General features: G+C 40.0%; 1 protein-coding gene across 4 annotated transcripts in view; it reads left to right on the plus strand.

Annotated features, from left to right (window-relative positions):
* Nucleotides 1-11,118, plus strand: part of ABCB5 (ATP binding cassette subfamily B member 5) — a 50,127-nt gene extending 39,009 nt beyond the window's left edge. For 2 of the 4 annotated variants that reach the window (XM_015619402.2, XM_015619404.3), the window contains 8 exons: nucleotides 1,668-1,871; nucleotides 2,575-2,675; nucleotides 4,002-4,142; nucleotides 4,641-4,797; nucleotides 7,037-7,234; nucleotides 8,139-8,345; nucleotides 9,352-9,498; nucleotides 10,034-11,118. In XM_015619402.2, coding sequence (XP_015474888.1) covers nucleotides 1,668-1,871; nucleotides 2,575-2,675; nucleotides 4,002-4,142; nucleotides 4,641-4,797; nucleotides 7,037-7,234; nucleotides 8,139-8,345; nucleotides 9,352-9,498; nucleotides 10,034-10,231 — 1,353 coding nt within the window. In that variant the 3' untranslated portion in view covers nucleotides 10,232-11,118. Of the gene's footprint in view, nucleotides 1-1,667; nucleotides 1,872-2,574; nucleotides 2,676-4,001; nucleotides 4,143-4,640; nucleotides 4,798-7,036; nucleotides 7,235-8,138; nucleotides 8,346-9,351; nucleotides 9,499-10,033 lie in introns of those variants that run through there. The other 2 variants (XM_015619403.3, XR_001519701.2) reach the window with 2 other exon arrangements.
* Nucleotides 11,119-22,269: the final 11,151 nt, after the last annotated feature.

Consider the following 22,269-nt stretch of genomic DNA (forward strand, 5'->3'; position numbering starts at 1 on the left):
TCATGTTACCTCCCTGCAAGTTTTTAAGTTAAATATATCATAATTTTAGACCATTTCACCATGCAAAGTGAAATTGCATATATTCTTGGACCACAGACACTGGATCCCAGGATTTTGCACCCTGTTATGGGTGTCACCTGAATGCCACAAAGAGGTTCCATTTGCAGAGGATACAAGGATACAGAGACCTCAGTGAAGAGAACTCTTCTTCCCATTGCCACAAAATGTGCTTTGCAAAAAATAAGAAATAGATCAGCATAATTAAAAAGCACCACAGAAGGGAAATGGGGAGAGGTGGTCACCGGACACTGGTGAGAGAATTTGGCAAATTCTGCACAGTTCTTTCAACTGCTCACCTCATCAGCAGAACCTGACAATCTGCCAAACATTTCTGTTTCTTCCTGTCTCTGCTGGGGAAAACAAAATCACTGCAGGACTTGTGGGGAAAAGTTTTCTAGTATTTTTTTTTTCCCTTCATATTTGAACATCACTAGTCCTTTAATCCCCACATTTTTCAGTCTCCATTGGTTTTTGTTTCTCTCCAATCATTCTTCATTGAGGGCTTGCAAGGATAAAACAGTGTTTGACAAAATTTAGTCATTTTCATCTTTTAAAGTTATGCAAAAGTTATCACCCTGTCAGGGCAATAAAAAGGAGGGCTGCACAGAGTTCCCTAAAAAAACTAAGGGCATGAATGGGTCTCCAGACCTATTGTGTTTCCTGGAGTGCCAGACGTCAGTAAGTCAATACCATGCCTCATGCTGCACTGGTTGAAGTTTTCAAATCCATCTTTATGTGCAACCTCTAGAACATATGGCAACAATTCATCTTGGCATTGGTTTAGTTGTTAATATTTTAAATTTATTGAACAAGAAAAGTCTTTTCAGGTCAGGAAAGCCTTTGGCAAAAGAAAGCATATTTGCTTCCCACCCAAGGGTTTTTGGTTTTTTACCATCACGCCAAGCTCTAAGGAAGAGTTCTACGGAAGATGAACTATTTCCACAGGGCTATTTGCAGAAGTAGTTTATTCAGATTGGAGCCCACCCAGATGCTGGATACTAATCAACTCTCATTTTGAAAATATTTTGATGAAAATGTTATACAGGCAAGGAGGAGGTGGGAATTCTTCAGTCAGAGTTAATCTTTCCTACTCATTATCCCAGTGAGATAAAGCACTTCTGCAGGGTGGCCAAATTCAGATTTCCTTTTTCTAGGAACACAACTCAAGTGCAGCAATGTAAGAAGCTGAGGATGCATATCTTTCACCACTGTTAGTATGGAGGGCCTCAGTGGATGGCTGTTGTTAGAACCAAGCCCCTCTTCCCTAATGCTGGACATCTCACTGCCTCCTCACCTACTGTCACAGCGGTCACAATTTTCTCTTCCTTGGGTAGTGTGAGAAGTCCCAGATACATTTCATTGAACAACTGTCACATCCAGCTCTCTAGACTACATTAACACCTCCTGAAGGCCTGAATGTTGGCAGGTGTGAGGAATCTCTAGGAATGGTTGCATAAGTTGGTGCATAATGTCCACGCATGTGATTGCACATGGTTTCATTTTCCAGCCAAACCTTTGGCTTTGACTACAGCATTTTGAAGTGGTAATTTAAGCAATGAAAAGAAAAATCTAATGACATATTTGTGGGGTTTCTGGGGTTTTCTTAGGCAACTGGAAGCCGACTTGCACTGATGACTATGACTGCTGTTTCCCTTGCCACTGCCATCATTATTGCATTTGTATATAGCTGGCAGCTAACTTTGCTTGTCCTGGCCTGCGTTCCTTTTGTTGTTGGTGCAAATGCTGTGAATGCCAGCTCTATGTCTGGTCATGCTGCAGAAGATCAAAAAGCTTTGGAAGAGGCTGGAAGAGTAAGTTTGTCAATTTTAACTACAGAGTTCTTGTGTGAGATCACTTTTAAGGACAATATTGTAGTTATATTTTAGCTGACTCAGTTCTCCAAGATAAATGAAGGGTGTTAAGGGAAATTTCTAAATACCTTCAAGAAAAGCAAAATACAGATAACACAAAGCATCTGGAAATTAGAATATAAAAATGGATTTGAAAGCCTCCATAGTGGATTTCTGGGCAGTGGCCGCTGCAGCAGACACAGCCCCAGCACTGATGCCACCTTGTGTCTAGGCTGAGCAATGGGGCTCTGCACTGCTCTGCTGCAATCTGAGGTGTTGCAAAACTGATACCGTTTTATTCTGTCACAAAGGCAAGCCATTAATGTGCTCAAGAGTTCCAAGGTACTGTCTTTATTCACCTGGTAGTGCTCTTCCAGGAGGCAGAAGTAGGCCATGCAAAAGAGCAAGCTTTGTCCAGATTACTACTGCTGGTCCCCATTTTCTTACATTGGGTTTAATTCATGAGGGCCACAATCCGTGGCTTAGGGAAGACACCGCTGATGAATAATTCCATTGCTCAGTACTTCCCTTCACCTCGATCCCTACTCTTAAGCAAGCAGGTTCTGATCTAAAATAATAAATGAAAGCAAAAATCAAGTGTTCAGAAGCTATCTTGTAGATTGCAATTGTAAGAGATTACCTCTTGTTTAATCTGTTTGTTTAGATTTCAACAGAATCAGTTGAAAACATAAGAACTGTAGCTTCACTGACCAAGGAAGAAGCATTTTATGAAAGATATGTTGCTAGTTTGAATCATACATATAGGTGGGTTTTTGTCTTTACAGTACACTTTAGTCTTTCAAGTTTACTCTAAATATTTTTCTTGTAATCAATACCTAATCAATATCCAAAAGACTGGGAAGAATATCAATATTCTTCCCAGAAGAATATTGCTGTTCAAATAGTTTTGAAATGTGTGAAGCTGTTCAAATAGCCTTGAAATGTATGTAATCTCTATATTTTAATATACATTAAGTGCAAATTGAAAAAAATATTTAAGGATTTGTCTTTATTATGCAAACACTTTATAAACTGCATTCTCTGCGTATGTGTTACAGAATATTGTGTTTGCCTACAATATAGGGTATATGTTCACTCCAAGTCAGTGTATTGCACTGATACTACCTAACTTAGGAACTGACAGTTCCCCCACACCCTTTATAACATAAAGCAGTTTTATTCCCCTCATATGACTTTGAAACCTTGAAAATAAATTCATACATTTCCCTGTTTGATCCACTACACCCCTCTGACCTTTCTCCACTGAAATGCATTTGAATCACTGCAGTTGCCAGATTTTCCTATCTCAATTTTTTTTAAATAAAATAACCCAAAATCTAAATTGCTTCTAATGTAAAAGAGGGAATTGAAAATTATGTATTGCACAATCTGTCCTCAGCCAAAATGGTGTTAAAATTTAATGTCTGATGAACTGCTAAAAGCACAGATTTGGTCAGGATGCTTGCTTGGGCTGTCACAGGTCTGATTTACAGCTCAGACTTGAAAAGATGTTTCCTCTTCCTAAGACAGCATCTTAAACAATGAGGACAGAGAGTTCCCCAGATTCTTATTTGGTGTGAGTTCAGTTAGCTATACAAACTGAAACCTTTCCAGAGGGATAGATTGAGAAATGATGGCATAGTCTGAATTCCTTTGGGGATTCCCAGCAATGCGCCTCTGCTCCACTCAGATGGGATGAGCTGGTGGAAGCCTGGCGGCAGTCCTTAGGCCAGGCTGGAGCCTGCTTGTTTTCTTAATAAAATGAGTCATATGGGGTAGTTATAAACTTATTTCATTTTAACTAGCTGCTCTTGTGACCTGCCCTGCTATAAAAGATTCAATTTAACATAACTGAGGATCAAGGATTTAATTGCTTTCTGTCCTAAGGGCATTTCTGTGTCATGAAGCCAGAGGCTCTTAGGGTCTGGAAAGGATTGATTATGAGTGTGTGTGTTGTGGGCTGATTTGTTGTGTTTTTGGGGATGACCTGGATTTCTTGAAAACTTAATTCCAGAAGTCTGGCTATCCCCCAGCCAGTGTCTGTTGTTTCTCTTTTACAAGTAATTTATGGAAAGTCTCGTCTTTTATCAGAAAATCTCTGAAAAAAGCCCCTTTGTATGGATTTACCTATGGAATAGCTCAGTGTTCAGAATACTTGATTCATGCAGCAGCCTTCAGATTTGGAGCATGGCTCATTGCTAATTGTCTGACCAACTTTGAAAATGTATTTATGTGAGTATATTTTATAAAATGTAAAAATGATCAAAATCAGTACACAGTTTATATAGTTTAGTGTAGTGATTTCAATGCTTGCAAGTTATTTTTTCAAATTACAGAGGTAATGGGGCATGAGAATCCAGAAATTCTGTCTGATTGGGAGTGTTCTTTTGGGCATAAGGGAAGTATTGGAGAAAGGTACTCTGCATATTGGGCAGTGAAACAGCAAGAGTGAGCAGCAAGCTTAGACCACCTACTCTGGAGAAGCCTTTGTCCTTTGATGTCCCATCCAGGCAGAAGGTGTTATAAAAAGAAGTGATATGATACCACTGGTAGCTATGGGAACAAGCTGACCTTCCGAATACTGGATGACATCTTGGAGTGTGAAAAGCTCCAGAATTATTATAACCTAAAGATGCTAAAAAACATTATTCTGGGGGTATGTTTTACACAGTTGGAAAAGAAGGCGTTGTTCTACCTGGAATGAATCATGCCTTGTCCTTTGCTTTTTAGAGTCTTCTCTGCTGTCGTGTTTGCAGCTATGAATGTTGGTCAGTCTTCTTCCATGGCACCAGACTATGGCAAAGCTCGAATATCAGCTCAAAGAATCTTTCAACTTTTGGGCAGAAAACCTGTAATCGACAGTTACAGTGAACAAGGTGAAAAATTGGTAAGGGTTGGTGATATTTTGTATGGGGGTTTGGGGAGGATATTGGAGATCTGTTTCTTTGAGCTTCTGGTGTATTTTTTTTTTGAAGGAGAGTTCTTTTTTTCACAGGAAAAAATGTTGTAACAAACTAAATTAGTAATTATCTATTATCAGCAAGTGTATTCAGGTGTCCATTTCTTAGGGTGTCAGAAAAGGATGCTGAACTAGGATGAGCTAATGAAAGGGGCCTACAAGAAGGATGGAGAGGGACTTGTTACAAGAGTGTGTAGTGACAGAACAAGGGGGAATGGATTCAAACCAAGATAGTATAATATCTTAGATGAGACACTGGAAAAAGAATTCTTAACTGTGATGGTGGAACAGGTTGCCCAGAGAAGCTGTGGATATCCCATCCCTGGAGGTGTTCAAGGCCAGGTTAGATGAATCTCTGAGCAACCTGGTCCAGTGAAGGGTGGTCCCATGGCAGGGACTAGATGTTCTTTAAGGCCCCTTCCAACCCACACCATTCTGTGATTCTGTCAAAAGACCAATGCTATATAAGTAGTGGTACTGACTTATTTAGGGACCATATTATTTCTAGGTTTCAGACAAAAGTGTATGGTCTTTAAGGTAGTCTTGTTCTAAATGATTTTTAAAAAATACTTTTCATTCTACTGACTCACAGTGTAAATGGCTTCAGAAAAACACAGATAATGTCAGTTCAAATAAATGTTTTGTTGTATCTTTAAGGGTTTATAGGAGAAATAAAATACTAATGCATTTTTCTAATTATTTTATAAATAAGAGATTTGTTCCTTTACAGTCAGATGCTTTACCAAAAGCCATCCTATTCCATTTATGGAAACTTTTACCATTAAAAATGTGCTCTTGTGAAGTCAAAACAAGCTTAATGAATAATTTAGTTTGTTCTAAAGTTGTGGGATGAAAAACACAACAAGCAAAAAACAATAAAAAGTGAAATTAAAAACCACCCAAATGTTCCCCAGAGCCTTGCTTCTAAACCAAAATTGTCATTGAGGAGGCTGACCTCAGCACTTGTCAAATTTCTGTGTATAATTCTTTCAATTTATATGTTCTAGAAGGATTACAGTGGCACATCCAGGTTCATCTAAATTTAAAATTAACTTCTCATGTAGGTTTAGATGGTAGCTCCTACTCAGGAAGCCATAATCCAGTTTTCTATAAATTCAAGCTCATATACAGGATTTTCAGCCATTAAAGTTCTGATCATACTTGCATATTTTCTTGAACCAGGGTTCTCTGGCACAGACATTGAAAGTCTTGGCAGAAGGTCTCCAGTAAAATGAAATTTAAGTGAAAACATTTTTAGTGTAGACTGGACTTAACTGCCAGTGATGCCTGTGACTAAGCAAAGCTTTGAGTCCATCAAATTACATTATTACCTGCTGTGAGAGCATGTATTAGTGGTGCTGCTGTTATGTACAGGGGGCTGGCTCATATCCCAGAGAACAAGGCAGGCAGCAGCTTTGGCATGTGCCCCTTTTCTTCCACTTGTGCTTGAATATCAGCCTGGCTAGGATGGCTAATTAATAATTATCACTGCTTTTTAAAACACAGTTTGTCCTTTGTGTCCATAAATAACCTACTGAAGAATTTAGCTCTGCTATCTCTGATTTTGACCTTGTGTTACATCTGTTCAAATTCTACCTGCAGGGTAAGATGGGGAAAGCAAATGATACACTTGATCTCACAAGTAGAAGTGTCTTAATTAAATATATTAGAAATGAAAAATCTGGATATTGTCTATTTTATTTAAGAGGGTGGTTGGGCACTGGAACAGGCTCCCCAGGGAAGTGGTCACAGCACCAAGCCTGACAGAGTTCAAGAAGTGTTTGGACAATGTTGTCAATCACTTGATGTGACTCTTGGGGATGGTGCTGTGCAGACCCAGGAGCTGGACTCTGATCCTGGAGGGTCCCTTCCACCTCAGCTTACTCTGTGCTTCTGTGATATTCTTTTCAAAGCTGAAGTGAAAAATAGACACAAGAGATGCATAAAACTTCTCCAAAAGGATGTAGTGACTTACAGATCATCCTATAACAAGTGATACTATGATCAGTCCAATATTTCATTTAAAAGAATTTTGAAAACACTCTTGAAAACACCTCCCCAAACTTTCTGGGATCTCTCATTTTAATAACCAAGTCTTAATGAGTGTTGTTATAATTAAGGCTAATAAATGTTAATATGAGCATGTGAACTCTCTACTGCTTTTCAGAGCCATTTTGAAGGCAACATTGAATTCAGAAACATCCATTTTGTATATCCAACAAGGCCAGAAGTTCAGGTTTTGCAAGGACTCAGTGTGAAGGTTAACAAAGGACAGACTCTGGCATTAGTAGGAAGCAGTGGCTGTGGCAAAAGCACATCCATTCAGCTCTTGGAGAGATTTTATGACCCTGTGGAAGGACAAGTGGTAAGAATAGATTTGTGTGGCTATTAATAGTAATTAAATCTACAGAACTCTATCTGCTAAGGTTTCAGAGGCTTTTGTCAAGCCTGGCAGTCCCTCTGTTGAGATGCTTTTTCAGAGGTGGGAGTTACTGAGGCTGTGTCTCCAGTGGATCTGTGGGCAGTCCCCAAACCCTGTGTTTGCCCATACATACCAGCAGTGGCACCCATGCTGGCACAGTGTGCCTCCTCAGTTCACAGCTCTTGCCTGGGAAAGGAATGGCCATGTCCAACTGCATTTCCTCCCCAAGGCTCCCCATGCCCTGGGGAGGAAATGATAACACCATGCTTGTCAGTATCTAAGTTTTCTTGCTGATGTGAATTAACATATTAGGGACACAGATTTATGCTTCAGATAACATAAATGTAATCTCACATAGAAATTTTTGTGCCACCAGGAGACAATTATTGTGTCAGGAGGTCCCAATGGGCTTTTTGATGCAACCCCTGTTAAAGGGTATAAAAAGTTGAAAGAAACCTCCTTTGGAGGGCATACAATCAAAAGACCTACAGCTGAGAATATTTATTGTTGTATTCAGCTTCTTAAGGGACAGGCTTTCCCATGAGCATCCTGGTGCTTCCTGTGGTCAGTAGGACTGGAAGAACCACAAGAACAACCTGTTTACTTGCATGTTGTTTCTGCCTGCTAGCAAATGGAAGTAAAAGAACACAAAATTAAAACTAATGCGGGAAAATATTTCATCTATTCTGCTGGTTCTTTCCATTTACCATGCAAAAAATTTACTTAATTGCATCTGGTAAAATAACACATAATGGGCTTTGTCTTAGAATTGTTTCCTGTTTACAGCAGGTATGTGTGGATGAGCTCAGGAGCCAGCTTGGCATCATGTTTCTGTTGTTTTTTCTAGCTAGCAGATGGATTTGATACCAAATCTCTGCATTTACAATGGCTGAGATCCAGGCTGGGCCTGGTGTCACAGGAGCCCATTTTGTTTGACTGCAGCATTGCTGAAAACATCCAGTATGGAGACAACAGTAGAGTGGTTAGTCAGGAGGAAATTGAAGCAGCAGCTAAAGCAGCTAATATTCATGCCTTCATTGAAAAACTGCCAGAGGTAAGAGACAGTGATGTTCACAGTGAGATCATATATTTGGGATGATACAGAGAAATCAAGGTAGTGCTCACTTGCATAGATCAAATTAAAAAGAAATACTTTTGTTTCCCCTAATGTAACCTTTATTATTTTGAAATATCAATGTGTTTCAAGCTTTAAATCCTTTTCAGTTTGTTAAAAAAAAGACATGTTTCCATTTTTACAGTTATTCCATTATTATGCAATTATTCCATTATTACAGTGGTAGACAACTCAGAATATTTGGGGGCTGAGGGGGAGGTGGGGAGAGGGAAGTGATAGAATGTTCTATGTATGAGTAAGTGCTCACAATAATTTCTTTATATATTTTTTCCTTTGACAGCAGAACCTCTTCAGGTTACTCAGATAAAGACATTTTATTTTTCTAAAAAAATTTAGTGAAACAAAATCTACTTCTAATTGAATGGATATGCAGAGGGGGGAGTGTTCCTTAATAAATACAAAGGGGCAGTAAATCAAAAGTGAATGGCATGACATTTGACCTTCATGCCTGGCAAGAATTTGGTTCTAACAAGGAAAAATGCCTTGATAGTTTGTTTTCACTGTAGTTCTGGGTACCTGAAACTGAGGGTACTGATGCTACCAATTACTACTAATAATGTTTGAGATTCTTAATTCAGAAGCAGTGCAGCATCAAGTTCTTTGTGCATATGTTAGTAAGCATTAAATTGTCAGTTAATCTTATTATCATACGCTCTGTGGATGTCTCACTGTTTGCACCATTCAAGACCTATTCCAGCCTTTGAGAGAGTTAATTTTCAGACTGGGTATGAATATGTGTGGCTGTACACACAGCTGCTTGTACGAGACATGTTTATAAAGCCTTAGCTTTCTTAAAACCACTTGCACTATTCTTTCTTTCAAGATGAAATTGCTTAACTTTTGTAGCCATTAATGAATTTTGCTTTTCTAGTCTTCCTTCTCTAAGAGTATTCACTGGTATTTTTTTAAATGTTTTAACATCCAGAAATATAATACCCGGGTGGGTGAGAAAGGAACACAACTTTCTGGAGGTCAAAAACAAAGAATAGCAATTGCCCGTGCTCTGGTTCGTAATCCTGCTGTTCTGCTTCTGGATGAAGCTACCTCTGCTCTTGACACAGAAAGTGAAAAGGTGAATAATAACTGTTATGTGAAATACTTATGCCTATGTACATGGTTAGTTGCTTTCTGTAGAATAAAATTAAAGCAAACATGCTACAAATGCTCAATTGTGAAACAAGTCAGGTGTATCACAGTATCTTTTCTACCTGAAAGGCTTGAACTGAACTATATTAGAAAGCTGTTTATATAAACTCCAAAAAAAAAGTAGAAGAAAATCTGAAATTTTAAGTATAAAACTCCACATTGATGTGATACTTCTCAGTTGTCATCCTATCTATCAGATGTTATTTGTGTTAAATACTAAATTTGTGTTCTGACTCAAGCTGGATGCCCAAGAACCCACTTCTCCACGTCTCACATTTGTTTGATCAGGCTCACTGACCTCAGTGAGAAATCCTGTTGAGTAAAGGTGTCCTGTGTGCATTGACTTGTGTATCTGTGGGACATGTATTCAGGTGATAAGAGAGTGAGAAACCAAATGTAGTTCCTGGGACAAGGGAAGCCCTTTCAGGTGCTAACAGTATCGTCATGTTATCTGTGTGCAGATTGTCCAGAAAGCTCTGGATAACGCGCGGCAAGGTCGGACCTGCATCGTCATTGCTCATCGCCTGTCCACCGTGCAGACAGCCGACATCATCGTGGTGATCCAGAATGGCAGGGTGGTCGAGCAGGGCACCCACAGCCAGCTGCTGGCAAAGGAGGGACACTACTATGCCCTTGTAAATGCACAAGTCTCTAATTAGTACCACTTGCTGAGCTGGTTTGTTTTTTTTGTTTTGGTTTTTTGTTTGTTTGTTTTGGTTTGTTTTCTGTTTTTTTCTGGGAAGACGTGAAAAGCTCTACAGAGGATTCCAGCTGGCTGTGCTGACCAAGCAGGAACTGTGTTGCAGCCTGGTTGCTGTATCCAGCACAGCCCTTGGCCCACACACCCATGTGGATGAGCACGGTGCTGGGTCACAGAAGGTGCACAGAAGAGTCCTAGGGACTGCATGTGTCATCTTTGGTGTGTGTCACATGCTCTGGAGGGTGTCAGACCTGGTGTAGTCTCACCCACAGCTCAGGTGGGTACCCTGCTCTCCCTGTCCTCCCAAACCCTGGCCCAGAGCAGCTGCCATAGACCAAGGTGGTAACACAGGGTATGACAGCAGTGGTGTCAACAACAAGCTGGTGCTTGTAATTGCTCTTTGCGTTTCTTCATCAGCCAGATGAAGTCTTAAAGCCTTCCTTAGTTCAAGTTGATTATCAATTCTTACTAAAAACTGAGGTTCCATAAGAAAAGATTTTGTTAAAGATAAGGATGTTGATACATCGGTTTCATTTTTTTCATTACTTTATGCCACATTTCTCATATTACTGTGCTTCACACATTTCTTGGATAACCAGTACTCTATTTCAGACAATAATTATAATAGTTACAACCTCTCCATATCAAGATAAACTGCATAAAAGATACCATTGTTTTGTTAATATTTTCCAAATGTTTATCTAACAGAATTTATTTGTTCTTTGTATCCATCAAGATAATTTCAGAAGTCTTGGGGGATGGCATCTATTGGAGTGGACTCCTGTCAACCATATAAACAGCTTTTCCTTTAAATAAAGAAAAAGGGAAAAATTGTTCTCAATATAAGTTCCTTTCTTTTTAATAGACATGATACTTAGGGTCATGGTTTAGTAGTGGACTTGATAGTGTTAAGTTAACATTTGGACTTGGTAATTTAAAGGGTCTTTGCCATTCTAAATGATTCTATTATTCTATGAATCATTTCAGAGATTTTTTTTTAAAGTGTTGGCAAAGCTTGTTTATACATGTACTTTAACAATTTGTTATTCCTCTGATATATTCCTCAGGGTGCTGCAATACATCCTTTCACTGTTGAAGAATATGTGCTGTGTAGTCAGAGTGACTCAGCAGCTGGGGGTTTTTGCCTGGTGAAACCCAATTGAAGCATTTCAATTTTCCAAGGCTTTGCACGTGGCTTTGGGTTAGGATTAATAGCCTGGAGCAACCTGCAATACTTTATAATTTCCAGATTGTAGCAGACAAATTTACAGTAATTACCATCTCTTTTGCTCATTTCAATTATTTTCCAGCATCTGAATCTGCAAGGGGAATAGAATACACAGAACAAAATCTGATCTCAGGTTTGCCAAAATAAATACAGTTGTTCTCCTTCAAAGCTTTTCTCAGAGACTGTTTCAAGAGGATTGTTTTACTCGTTCAGGCACCCCTCTTCTGTGTTCTCTTCACCTTCTTGTGATAGCAGTTCCATAGTATGTGCCTGCCCTTATTATATTCCCAATTATCTATTGTGAGGTCAAATTAATTCCCTTCTCCCTGCTTTGTTTCTGCACTGGAGTTAAAATTACAAGCACTAGATTTTGATTCTCAATTTAGAAAATAAAAAAGGGAAGTTAGTTCAGCATGTACTATATCCACTACTTAGCAGTGGGTAATTTTTGCCCAGTTCCCTTTCCCATCCCCAGTCTCCATTTTTTTGGAGCTTTCCAGTGATGGAGGTTGGAAGCAGCTCCCCACCCTGAGGCTCTTGCCAGGCCTCAACCTCTGTGTGTAGCAGCCAGCTTGACCCTCAGGGACCCGAGGAAGATGCTGTATCCATGGTCAAGGTGCAGAGGAGGTGTAAACTGCTTTGATAATTCTCTTGTTCTGCCTCGGGGCCACCACGAGCAGAGAACACCCTTGGTGCCATGAAAAGAACCCCTCTCTCTCTGCAGGAGCAGTGCAGAGAGCTGGGCCCTCGACACTGCTGTGCCTGCCTACTAGCACACAGGCTGAGCTGGATGGCCTTTCTGACTCCATGAGATACAAAGCGATAATATATTCATCTTGTAGGCATTAATAGTAAACTCTGTGCTCTGACAGTTTATTTCAGACCATCCACCTCACCGTCCTGGCTGGGTATGCCCATAGAGTTTGCAAACTGGCTATGCTCTGATTAAAAGCAGACCTAAATTAAGAGAGAAATGTATGTCAAAAGCACCTCTTTCAGCACCAAGCCCTATGTGATACACAGATCAAAAGAATCAACCCTGACAGAGGATTTGTTTGCTCTACCAAGTAAATGCTCAATTTTTCCTTCAAAATGCCTTCTCTGAAGTCTTCACCCTCTTTTCTGGGAAGTAATATCTTAAAAATTCCAAAGGAGACTTAGATCAGTGCTGGCATTAAGCAAGTGTCTGAGCTAAGTGCTCCTCTCCTAGTCATGAATGAGGCCTTTGGTGTTCCTTGACAAGCACAGGCCAATGTTTTCCCTTCACCCCTATCCTTGTGGCAGTCATTTTAGGGGTGAGGTCCCCTCCCCAGTGATGCCAGCTGTGACTCAACATCTTGTGGGCACGTTTGGAGAGCACCAGAACTTGTGCAGGGTTAGGGGAGATTTTAACTCTGATACCTGGGATATAAAGCAGCACATGACAAACATTTCAGAAAAAAAAAAAAAGGTAATTATAAACATGTCCTGGTTCTGGCCAGGACAGGGTTAGTTTTTGCAGTAGCCAGGAGGGAGCCTGACCAGGACCTGAAGGCTTTTCTATACCACCTTCTCTTTGCCAGGGGTGGGGCAAAGGGAGTCTCTTCTGGAAAGAGGGGTTTTTTGGGGTTGAGTAAGTTTGTTTTTATGAGAGCAATGCTCCAGCTTGGCTCCCATTTAGGGCTTATCTTCTGCCTGCAACCATGGCCACTCTGCCCAGGGAACTCGACTTTTCCAAGGAGAAACAAACATCTTACCTAAGGGAGACAGACAAGAAAGCTGGAGAGGGACATTTTACTAGGACAGGCCATGGGGTGATGGCTTTAAACTGAGAGAGTAGATAAAGAGCAGACATTAGGAAGAAGTTCATTACCATGGGGGTGGTAATGCACTGACATGAGCTGCCCAGAGAAGAGTGGATGCCCCACCCCTGGAAGTGCTCAAGACCAAGGTGGATGGGGCTGTGAACAAAGTGGTCTGTGGAAGGTGTTCTGCTCATGGTGGGGAGGCTGGGACTAGGTGATCTTCTATGTCCCTTTCAACTCAAACCAACCTGTGATTCCATGGAGAGCAGAAAAGTTCACACAGTTTAGCTGAAGATGTGGCTGTGTCTCGCTGAGGCAGGAAATGCAGTGGCAGCTTTTCTAAGGTATTACCAAACTCTTGAACTCATGAATTTGGATAATATTAGAGGAATGTGCTCTGACAGTCACTAGAACAACATCCACACTGTGAATAAACTGGACAAAACACTGGATGAAACCCTGTACTTTACTTCTTTCTGTGTATCCCTGCTGCTGTGTGTAGACAAACCAGATTTCTGTACAACACATCTTCCCCACGTCTGAGACATTAAAGTATTTTAAAATCATCAACGTAGTAAAGAAGAGTAACAGCTGGGTAACAAGGTCACAGACAGCATCTGTATAGTTTCTTCTTACAAAATGCACTTGAAGGTCTTGTTTTGTTTAGTCCTGATCCTTAGGTACTAGTAAAGGACTGGTAGTTTTAGATGCAAAGGTAGAAAAACCCAGTTGCTTTGTTATCATTCATAACCTTCCAGCTGCCCTTTATATAAGCTTCACCACAGATTGCCCATCTCCCTAACATTTTCCAGGGTTATGGCTCTTCCTGACTGTTCTCTTCCAGTTGCCTGGACTGCTTTTCCTCCTCAAGCACCTTGCCTAGCACACACAACAGATGCTGCACCGCGTGATCTGGTTGCCAAACGCAGGCAGAGATGAGAGGGGAAGTGGAAAAAACAACAGCAAAGCTAAATAATTACTTTCTAAAATCAGCACAAATTTCTCAGCAGAATACTGGTCACTGCATTCATTAAATTAATAATTTACACTGGATTACTTTCGTCTGCCTCTGTGCTGTGCTTTGTCATCCAGAGTGCAGGCAGCTCCTATCTACTTGAAACCCTAGCAATTATCTCATTTTAGCATTTTATTACCTACCTGGTTCATCAGCAGTTAAGCCCAGAAACTATTTCCTGAAGCATGTCATTTGGAATTAATAATTTGTTGTTGCCTTAGGGAAGCTCACACATCTGCTGGAGTTATCCCCAGCCTGCACAGTGACATCAGTACCACAAGCTCCAAAGCAAACTTGCTAAGCCTTCCTGTAATTCTCCTGAAGATGCCAGTCTGTACTGAATGCTTTCACAGAAAGATGTTTTAAGGTCATGTTAGCTCAACAAATAGTTTTTGTGGTCTTGCTTAAACTGACCGATATACTTTTCATTGCACTGCGCTTTCCGTGGGAGTAACATTCTCATTTCTTTCTAATCCTTATGAACAGAATGTGTTTTTACTGCCCTCCCTCCTGTGTTGTCCAAAGCAAAACTACTTTGCAGTCAATCACCACTGGAATAGTCCCTTTTGTTATGGTCCTTGAAGTTTGAAAGAACGACTGTATGAATATGTCTATTGTTGTGGAAATTATTGTTCAAGTCCAACCCAACAAAAAAAAAGAAGTCCCCAGTATTTGATCCACTGCAAGCAGCATTCCTGGAGAATGCACATGTTATTCTAGCAGGAGGGTAACAAGGGGGAAGAGGCACTGCTGTGGGGCACTTATCACTTAATTGCAGACATTTGGGTCTGAAGCAATCAATCAGATTGCATTTAAAGTACTCTAGGACATGATTCTTCTGCTTCCAAATGTCTGCATTTGGAACAGGCAGCGAACTACATCAGGGAAGTGCCTATTTCTTACCATAAATTGAAATTGAGTATCAGTTTTTAGTCAGAGTATGTATTTGCATTTACATTTACATTTACATCAGGTGAAGGGATTCAACTCTGGATGTTTTATGTTTCTTAAAGAGATCACTAGTTTAGTTTATCAGTCCCACAAATAATTCTTGGAGATTTTTACCTGGGATCTCCAGGCATCTCCAGATAGGCACCGGGGAGCCCAGTCTTGCAGCCAAGTGCTTCAAGAAAGGGTCTATGCAGTAAACAAGGGACAGATTTCTTCATTTAGATATTAGCAGTGCAAGAAGCTTTGGAGTGAAGGAAAAACATTCAGGAAACAGGAAATATTTATCCCAAATATGCAAAAATGGAAAAGAAACATACAGGTTGGAGAAGAACCTAAACCATGACTGAATTAGGAGAATCTGCATTTTTTTTTCCCTCTTGGATGGCATGTGGAAAATTTTAAACAAGGAGTTAACATTTTCAGGAATCAAAATAGTTTATGTCTCGGACATCTACATATAATGCCTTTTATGAAATCACACTAAAAATGGTAAGCAGAGTTCCCATTTTCACATCTGTTATTCATATGAACATATCCCTGACAATGCAGTGTGTGTGTTTCTTCAAAGCAAACTCAGCCAAAAACTAACACTTTACACAGCACTAATAGGTTTGGTTATAAACCCACTATACGTGTTTACTACAAATAAAGTGTATATCAGCGACTGAATATGGAAATAAAACTATAATGGGTGGCATATTTTATTCTAGAGCAATATGAAGAGATATCTGTAATGTGGTTTACTTTTCAGTATTCAGTAATGTAGTTTTAGCCAGAATAAATGGATTCCAAATACAGACACACACTATTTTCTTCAATTCCTTATTTCACACATACTTTGAGACCTGGGACAACTTTTTCCATGAATTGATGCCAATTCTTTTGGGACTCTTCCAGTGTCATGTTTTAATGCTTTCTTCTCTCTCTCTCTCTCTCTCTCTTTATTCTTTTTTATTTTTTTTAGGGTTTATTTTAGGGCCTCACAGCAATTGTTTTACACTCATAAATTTAGATGTGATAGTGTATTTTGATTCTGATAAGTTTGTCTGCATCCACCACCATGACTTTGGATAATCTTTGGATCTATCACTTCTTAATTGTTTTTTAATAAATAAACACAGTTATTAATATGCTTTTTCTAAGAGGAAAATGTCTAAGCTACCCCATTTATAGAAAAGAGGAAAGGATACATTTTTCAGTATACATGTATATACGAAAGCATACTTAAATGGTTCATATAGTTCTCTATTTATCAAATATATACTACTCAATACTTACATACATTGTAGATTGCTTTATGATAAGAAGTCTGAAAATAATCCAAGAAAAAATTTGAATTAATCATGGGGAAATTCCATTTGCTCTCAGCATTTTAGTTCAATTTTGCAGAGTCAAAACTAGCTTTTTCTCCTGAAAATCTCTCTCTCATCAAGCTTTGATGATGCAATTTCTCTGTTCAGCTTAGTCAGACTCTTAAGCTCTCCCTTGAGTCACATACTGCACTTGCCCACATGATGCCAGTGACTCACACAAATTTATTCTATTTTTCAGTAGATAATCCATTGTTAGGTTTGTGTCTAGGCCTTTTAGCCATACCTCCTGAGAAAGTAATTAAACTCCTAGCACTTGAAAAGCCCAGACAGGCTATGAAAGCAGCAGAGGGTCTGTCCAGCTGCCCCCGGCTTTCATGAGAGACATTATTATGAAAAACTACCCAGCTCAAAACAGCTTTTCTGAAAAAACCTACAGCAAAATTAAACCTTTCCTCATATCTCTGCTTTTCCAGAGGCTTCCTTTCTTCCAGAAAGCAGAGTTTTCCTGTGAAGGCTTCGTATTTCATTCTCCCCTCATCCGTCCTACAGCTGCACATCATTCTTGAACAAATGGGGAACAGAAATGCCCCGCTGCTGCTCAGGACCCCATGCAATGTTAGAAAATGCTCATTACAGGAGGAGCCACCATGGCCAACACCCTCACACTGAGTGTCCTTAAAATGTATGTCAAGCCAATGGCAGCACAGCTTATCCCACCCTAGTCATCATCACACAGTACTGCCAAGCACCAGTGAAGAAGAGTGTTGTGTAGTGACATTTAAAATGCATTTCATCAAAGTTCATCTTTTGCTGCTACTTCTTTACCTTGTTTTCATCTTTATGGGGAACATAGCTCATGTAAAACTGCATTTTATCCTCTTTCATGTTGAGTACACTCAATCATAACGCCACCAGGAGTGGCATATTCGCACATAAATATCCACAGATGTTTATAACAGGCTTGTGCTAGCATTAGTCATATTTTGTCTGAATCTTAGGTTTTTAATAAAAAAACACAAAAGCACAAGAGCAGACATTGATTTTTTAATGTTGCATATAAAAGGTTGTGTTCTTTGATTACAGGTGATTTGTAAATGGCAGACCATTGCTAAAAACTACTTATTGCATTACATACATATGTATTTTTTTTAATACCAGTAGCTTTTTTTGTTTCCTCCAAAATCTGATGTAATTTCATCCATCTCCTCTATTGCTTCTCAGATTTCTCCAGGTTTTAGTTAATTCTTCAGCGGCAAAAGCTGCCACAAAGAAAGAAACTAAGCTCCATCCTTCACTACAACTGGCAAGGCCAAATTTAGTGAAACATTACTTGAAATAATGTTTCTCTGGAAACAGAGGCACACAGAAAGTGGCCTATTTTCTGTATTTTATCAGTTGTGCAGGGACATAAAGATGTCCTGATCAACTGTTAGAACTGGAAATGTCTGGGAACTTCCAATACTGAGATGCACTTACTGCATGTAAACCTAGTTTGATGACAAGTCAGAGTCAGATGGGACTTTACTATAATTGTTACCATATTTTTTATTTGGACAATTGCCTCTAAAATGTGCCAGCCTTTTTCTGATGGGACAAGGAAAATCCCATCCTAAATGAGATCAATCTAACGAAAAATGAAGCAGGAAAAAACCCCAAACCTTAAACACTTGAAGTACATGAGTAGGTAAATACACACAAACAGAAGCTTCTCCAAATCTTTCTCAGGACTCTGCACTATTTTAACCTTTCAAAAAACTTGGCAACCATTCAAGGTTGAATTGAATGATAGTTGTGGGTGTTTTCTGGAAGCCTTTCATGAGGCTTGAGGTGTAAATTATGTTCTACAAGGACATTACCCATCCATCTTTTGTGTGGCCTTCCTTCCTTCAGCTCATCATACTCTCTTGTCCTATCTTGCTTCAGAATAAATTGCAAGCATGTCAAGAGAGGAGGAGGAATTTCCCCAAGTTGTTTATGAAATGACTGGCACCATCCAGCTTCAGTCCTGTCAAAATACTTCCAAGCACAAGAAACGCAGTAATAACCCTCAGTGTGCCTCTCCCATTGCTCACCACACAAAAACTGGTTTTGTAGTGATGAGGATGCCTGTGCCACGCTGAACCTGCCCAGCACAGCCACCACCTGCACTGTCCCAGGGATCCCTTGCAGTGCTGTCCAAGGTGGGACACTCCTTGCCCACCCTCCTCCCATGGGAGACCGCTGGGGTCCAGGGCTGCTGGCAGTGCCCTGTGTGAGCCTTCTGAGAAAGCCTTGTCCCCTGGGTCTGGAGGAGGGAAGGTGTCATCAATGTTTTCCTCCTGATTTCACTTGATTATCTTATTTTAACTCTTTTACTATTTAAAAAAACAGCACCAAACTTCCTCATATTGATAAAGTACCACCTTTCATCTTTCCTTAACAAAGGCCCAAAAACTCTCAGGGTCTCTAAATGCTTCAGCAGACAGTAGAAATCAATGTTTTTAGCCAAAATAGGTCTTGAGCTATGTTTTCATGAGAAATTCTCTGGATCCTCAATGCAGGATATATCTGAGATCACTGAAAAAGAGCAGTATTAGCAAAGCAAGGTGATGATACTCAATCTGCACGTCTGGCTTTTGTTATTGGGATGAGAAAGGTTTCAAGGCAGCTTAAACTTAAGGAATTCTGGCTTCTGATGTAAGTTTAGTAGCTCACATGCTCCAAGAATTACATCTTAATAATTTACCAGAATGGTTTTTTAACTTGGACAGAGAAAATGAGAATTGGAAATAATAACCCTGACTTAAATTCTCATCTATTTTTTTTTTATTTTATTTTTAAGTATATATATCTTATGATTTGCATGATATACAATATGACAGGGAGGAAAAAAAAAAAAAGGAAAACAAACAAAAAATTCAGAACAAAACCTCTGACCCACTGGGCATTTTTGTGTCATTTACAAGGCCAATTCCTCAGGTCAGAGTCTCATCTTTGGGGATTTTCAACTTCCCCACTCCTGAGGAGAGCAGAGGCTATTGCACATCAGTGCATGCTGACCCCCCAGAGAGAAGTGACCTGTCAAATAAGAGGCTGTTTCGTTCCCTCCAAGCTCGCAGGAAGGTACACAGTGCACACAGCAGTGTTTGTATTACTGCTGAAGGGAAGGATTTTGGCCAAAAGAAGTTGCCAGCCCTGGCTTTTTAATGAACCATGTGCTGACAGGCCTGGTTGTGAGCTGTTACAGATGTGCACCGGACAGTCTAATGAGATGCAGGAAATTCAGGAAGCCAAAAAAAATCTCTTTGGATTTTCTGCTGTGGTGGTGTTATCAAAAATGCTTGTGTTCCACCTGGCATTGCCAAGGGGTGTGCTGGCTGTCCTTAATCAAAACATTTCCATTTGGGGGAAAGGCACCCATGTGTGTTGATTGCCATAAGGGGGAATAAAAGAAGGGCTGAGTCACTAGTCAGGAATGAGAGCACAGGGAGGGCAGGATCCTGCAGTGGCACATTAATTATAGTAACATTTTCTGTGATTCCCTACATAACCACAGATGCAGGAGCATGAGTGGGGGCTGACGTGGAAAAGGAATTGGCCAGGATGAATGATGTGGCAAGTAAGGGAAAACAAACCCTTGGTGAGAGAACAAAAACCCTTGAAAAATTATCCTTCCTGCAGAGTGGAGACTCCCACTGATGTGTCCAGCGCAGAACAGGCACCTTTTCCCAGTGCTTTAGCAGGGGAGTGCTCTGGTCCTTCTTTTAGCACATGAGTCAGAGCCAGGGGTTGCCAAAAATACATGCCAAGTCCTGCTCTCAGTTACATGTGCCCACAACAACTCAGCACATGAGCAGATAGTATCAGCACCAACAGAGCCATCAGAGCAGCTGAGGGCTGCTCTGTGCAGCTCTGCGTCCCCTCCATTTCACCTCTGTTCTCTCTCTGAAGTCTGGTTAGCAACTGGATTGCAGATGGTATTGTTTATTGTCTGGCCTGCAAATTTAATCAGACCAATGAGAAAAAAGTCTCATTTTACTGATATTTGACAGATAAAACTTATTTATAACTATCTAACTGATGAAGAACTAGCCAGCAGATGCCCCAGCTTACTTGCTCTTTGCCATTTGGGCAGGGTTGGATACAAAAAAAAAAGCATAGACAAGAACCCATGAAACAAATCAGGACATATACACAGAGCTAGCATTTGCCAGAACTGTAAAGCTACATAAGATATGCAACACTGACATCTATTGGCACACAAACTGTGTACTGATCTCTGCTTGTTTATTCTGTGGCAATGTTTTTAGCAGTGTTCCCAGTGGTGGGTGTGTGCAGTAGCACACTGCCACACCAGGGCACAGCCCCACAAACTGGCAGAGCTGCCCCGTGAAGAGCTTCTGGGATAACTTACCAGGAGGACACTGAAAAATTCAGTGAATGTGAATGGCCTATTCCTTTTACACAGCATGAACTGCAGAGTCCATGCTTCTGCAATCCCCACTCACAGTGGGACCCCTCTTTTTTGATTTTTTTTTTTTTTAAGATATTTCCACTCGTGTAAACATTCATTTGTAGCAACAACATTGTCTTGTGACATGCTGCATTCTAGGGAAGGACTTCACTTCAAGAATCTCTTCTCTCTTGGAAACCCAGTGCTTCTCCAAGGGCTAGGAAGTTAGAAATGAGACTGCTAGTAAAATTATTTCCTCCAGATGTAAAATCCTTGAGGATGCATGTAAGTCCAGCCACAGGCTACTGCAGTGTTTTTCAACCTTATGATTTCCCACTCAAGAGACAATTATTAGCTTGTGAATTTTGAAAGCCCTGGGTTGGAGTTTTGAGATCACTTGACTTGCCGTGCCCATAGGATCAAAAAACATTTGCACCACACTGGTAACTCTTCTGAGGAAGAGTAGGGACTTTTGCAGTTAGATTCTGTGCTACATCTATTTGTCAATAAGTCTGTGTACTGAGAGGACAAGTGAGATTTAGTCAAGGTAATAGTTAACATGTGGGCATTAGAGACTTTCTGCTATTCCTTGCCTGGATGTGGATAATAAGCAGGGGGGTTTAGTCCCTTTCTTATCATTATAGTCTTAACTTTTCTGATTTAGGGTGGCATGATTTCAGTGTTTTGAGGTTTGCTTCTAAATGAAGCTGCCTGCTTACTGAGTCACCAAAATAATGATTCTAGCTGAGTATGTGCTTTAATAGATATTAACTCCTGGCTATATTTTCTTTTTTCCAAAATTATATCTAAACTGTGTAGTTCAATGCAAGAGGATAAGCCGAGTTCCTGGCATAAAGTGTGCTTTAGTATTTCAGGAGGATTAAGTCAGTTTAAGTCTTCTATTCTGTTAGGTTTTTTTAGAGTTTTTTAAGACTTATTTCAATGATATTATTTTCTGATTGTCTCATTCATAAGAAATTTACCTACTATCATAAGTCTGAAGAGATATGGGGAAAACTTAAAGAATTTCCTTGTGTCAACACAGAAGCCTGGGTAAAAGGAGAAGAGATCCTATAAAACTGATTTTAAAGTAGATATTAATTTCTATTATACCTGTTTCTGGTCATAAAAAGTTTTCAAGTTTTATTGTGTGAATGAATTTCAGGTTTCTCACATGCAAGCCAGCTGTCTGTAAGAAACCTAAGTTGAGTAAGATTGTGCATCATGAACTTCATGAAACCTTCAGTATCAAAAGCAGAGAAGGCAGGCACAGT

This window comes from Parus major, chromosome 2, assembly GCF_001522545.3.
Source record: "Parus major isolate Abel chromosome 2, Parus_major1.1, whole genome shotgun sequence".
NCBI lineage: Eukaryota > Metazoa > Chordata > Aves > Passeriformes > Paridae > Parus > Parus major.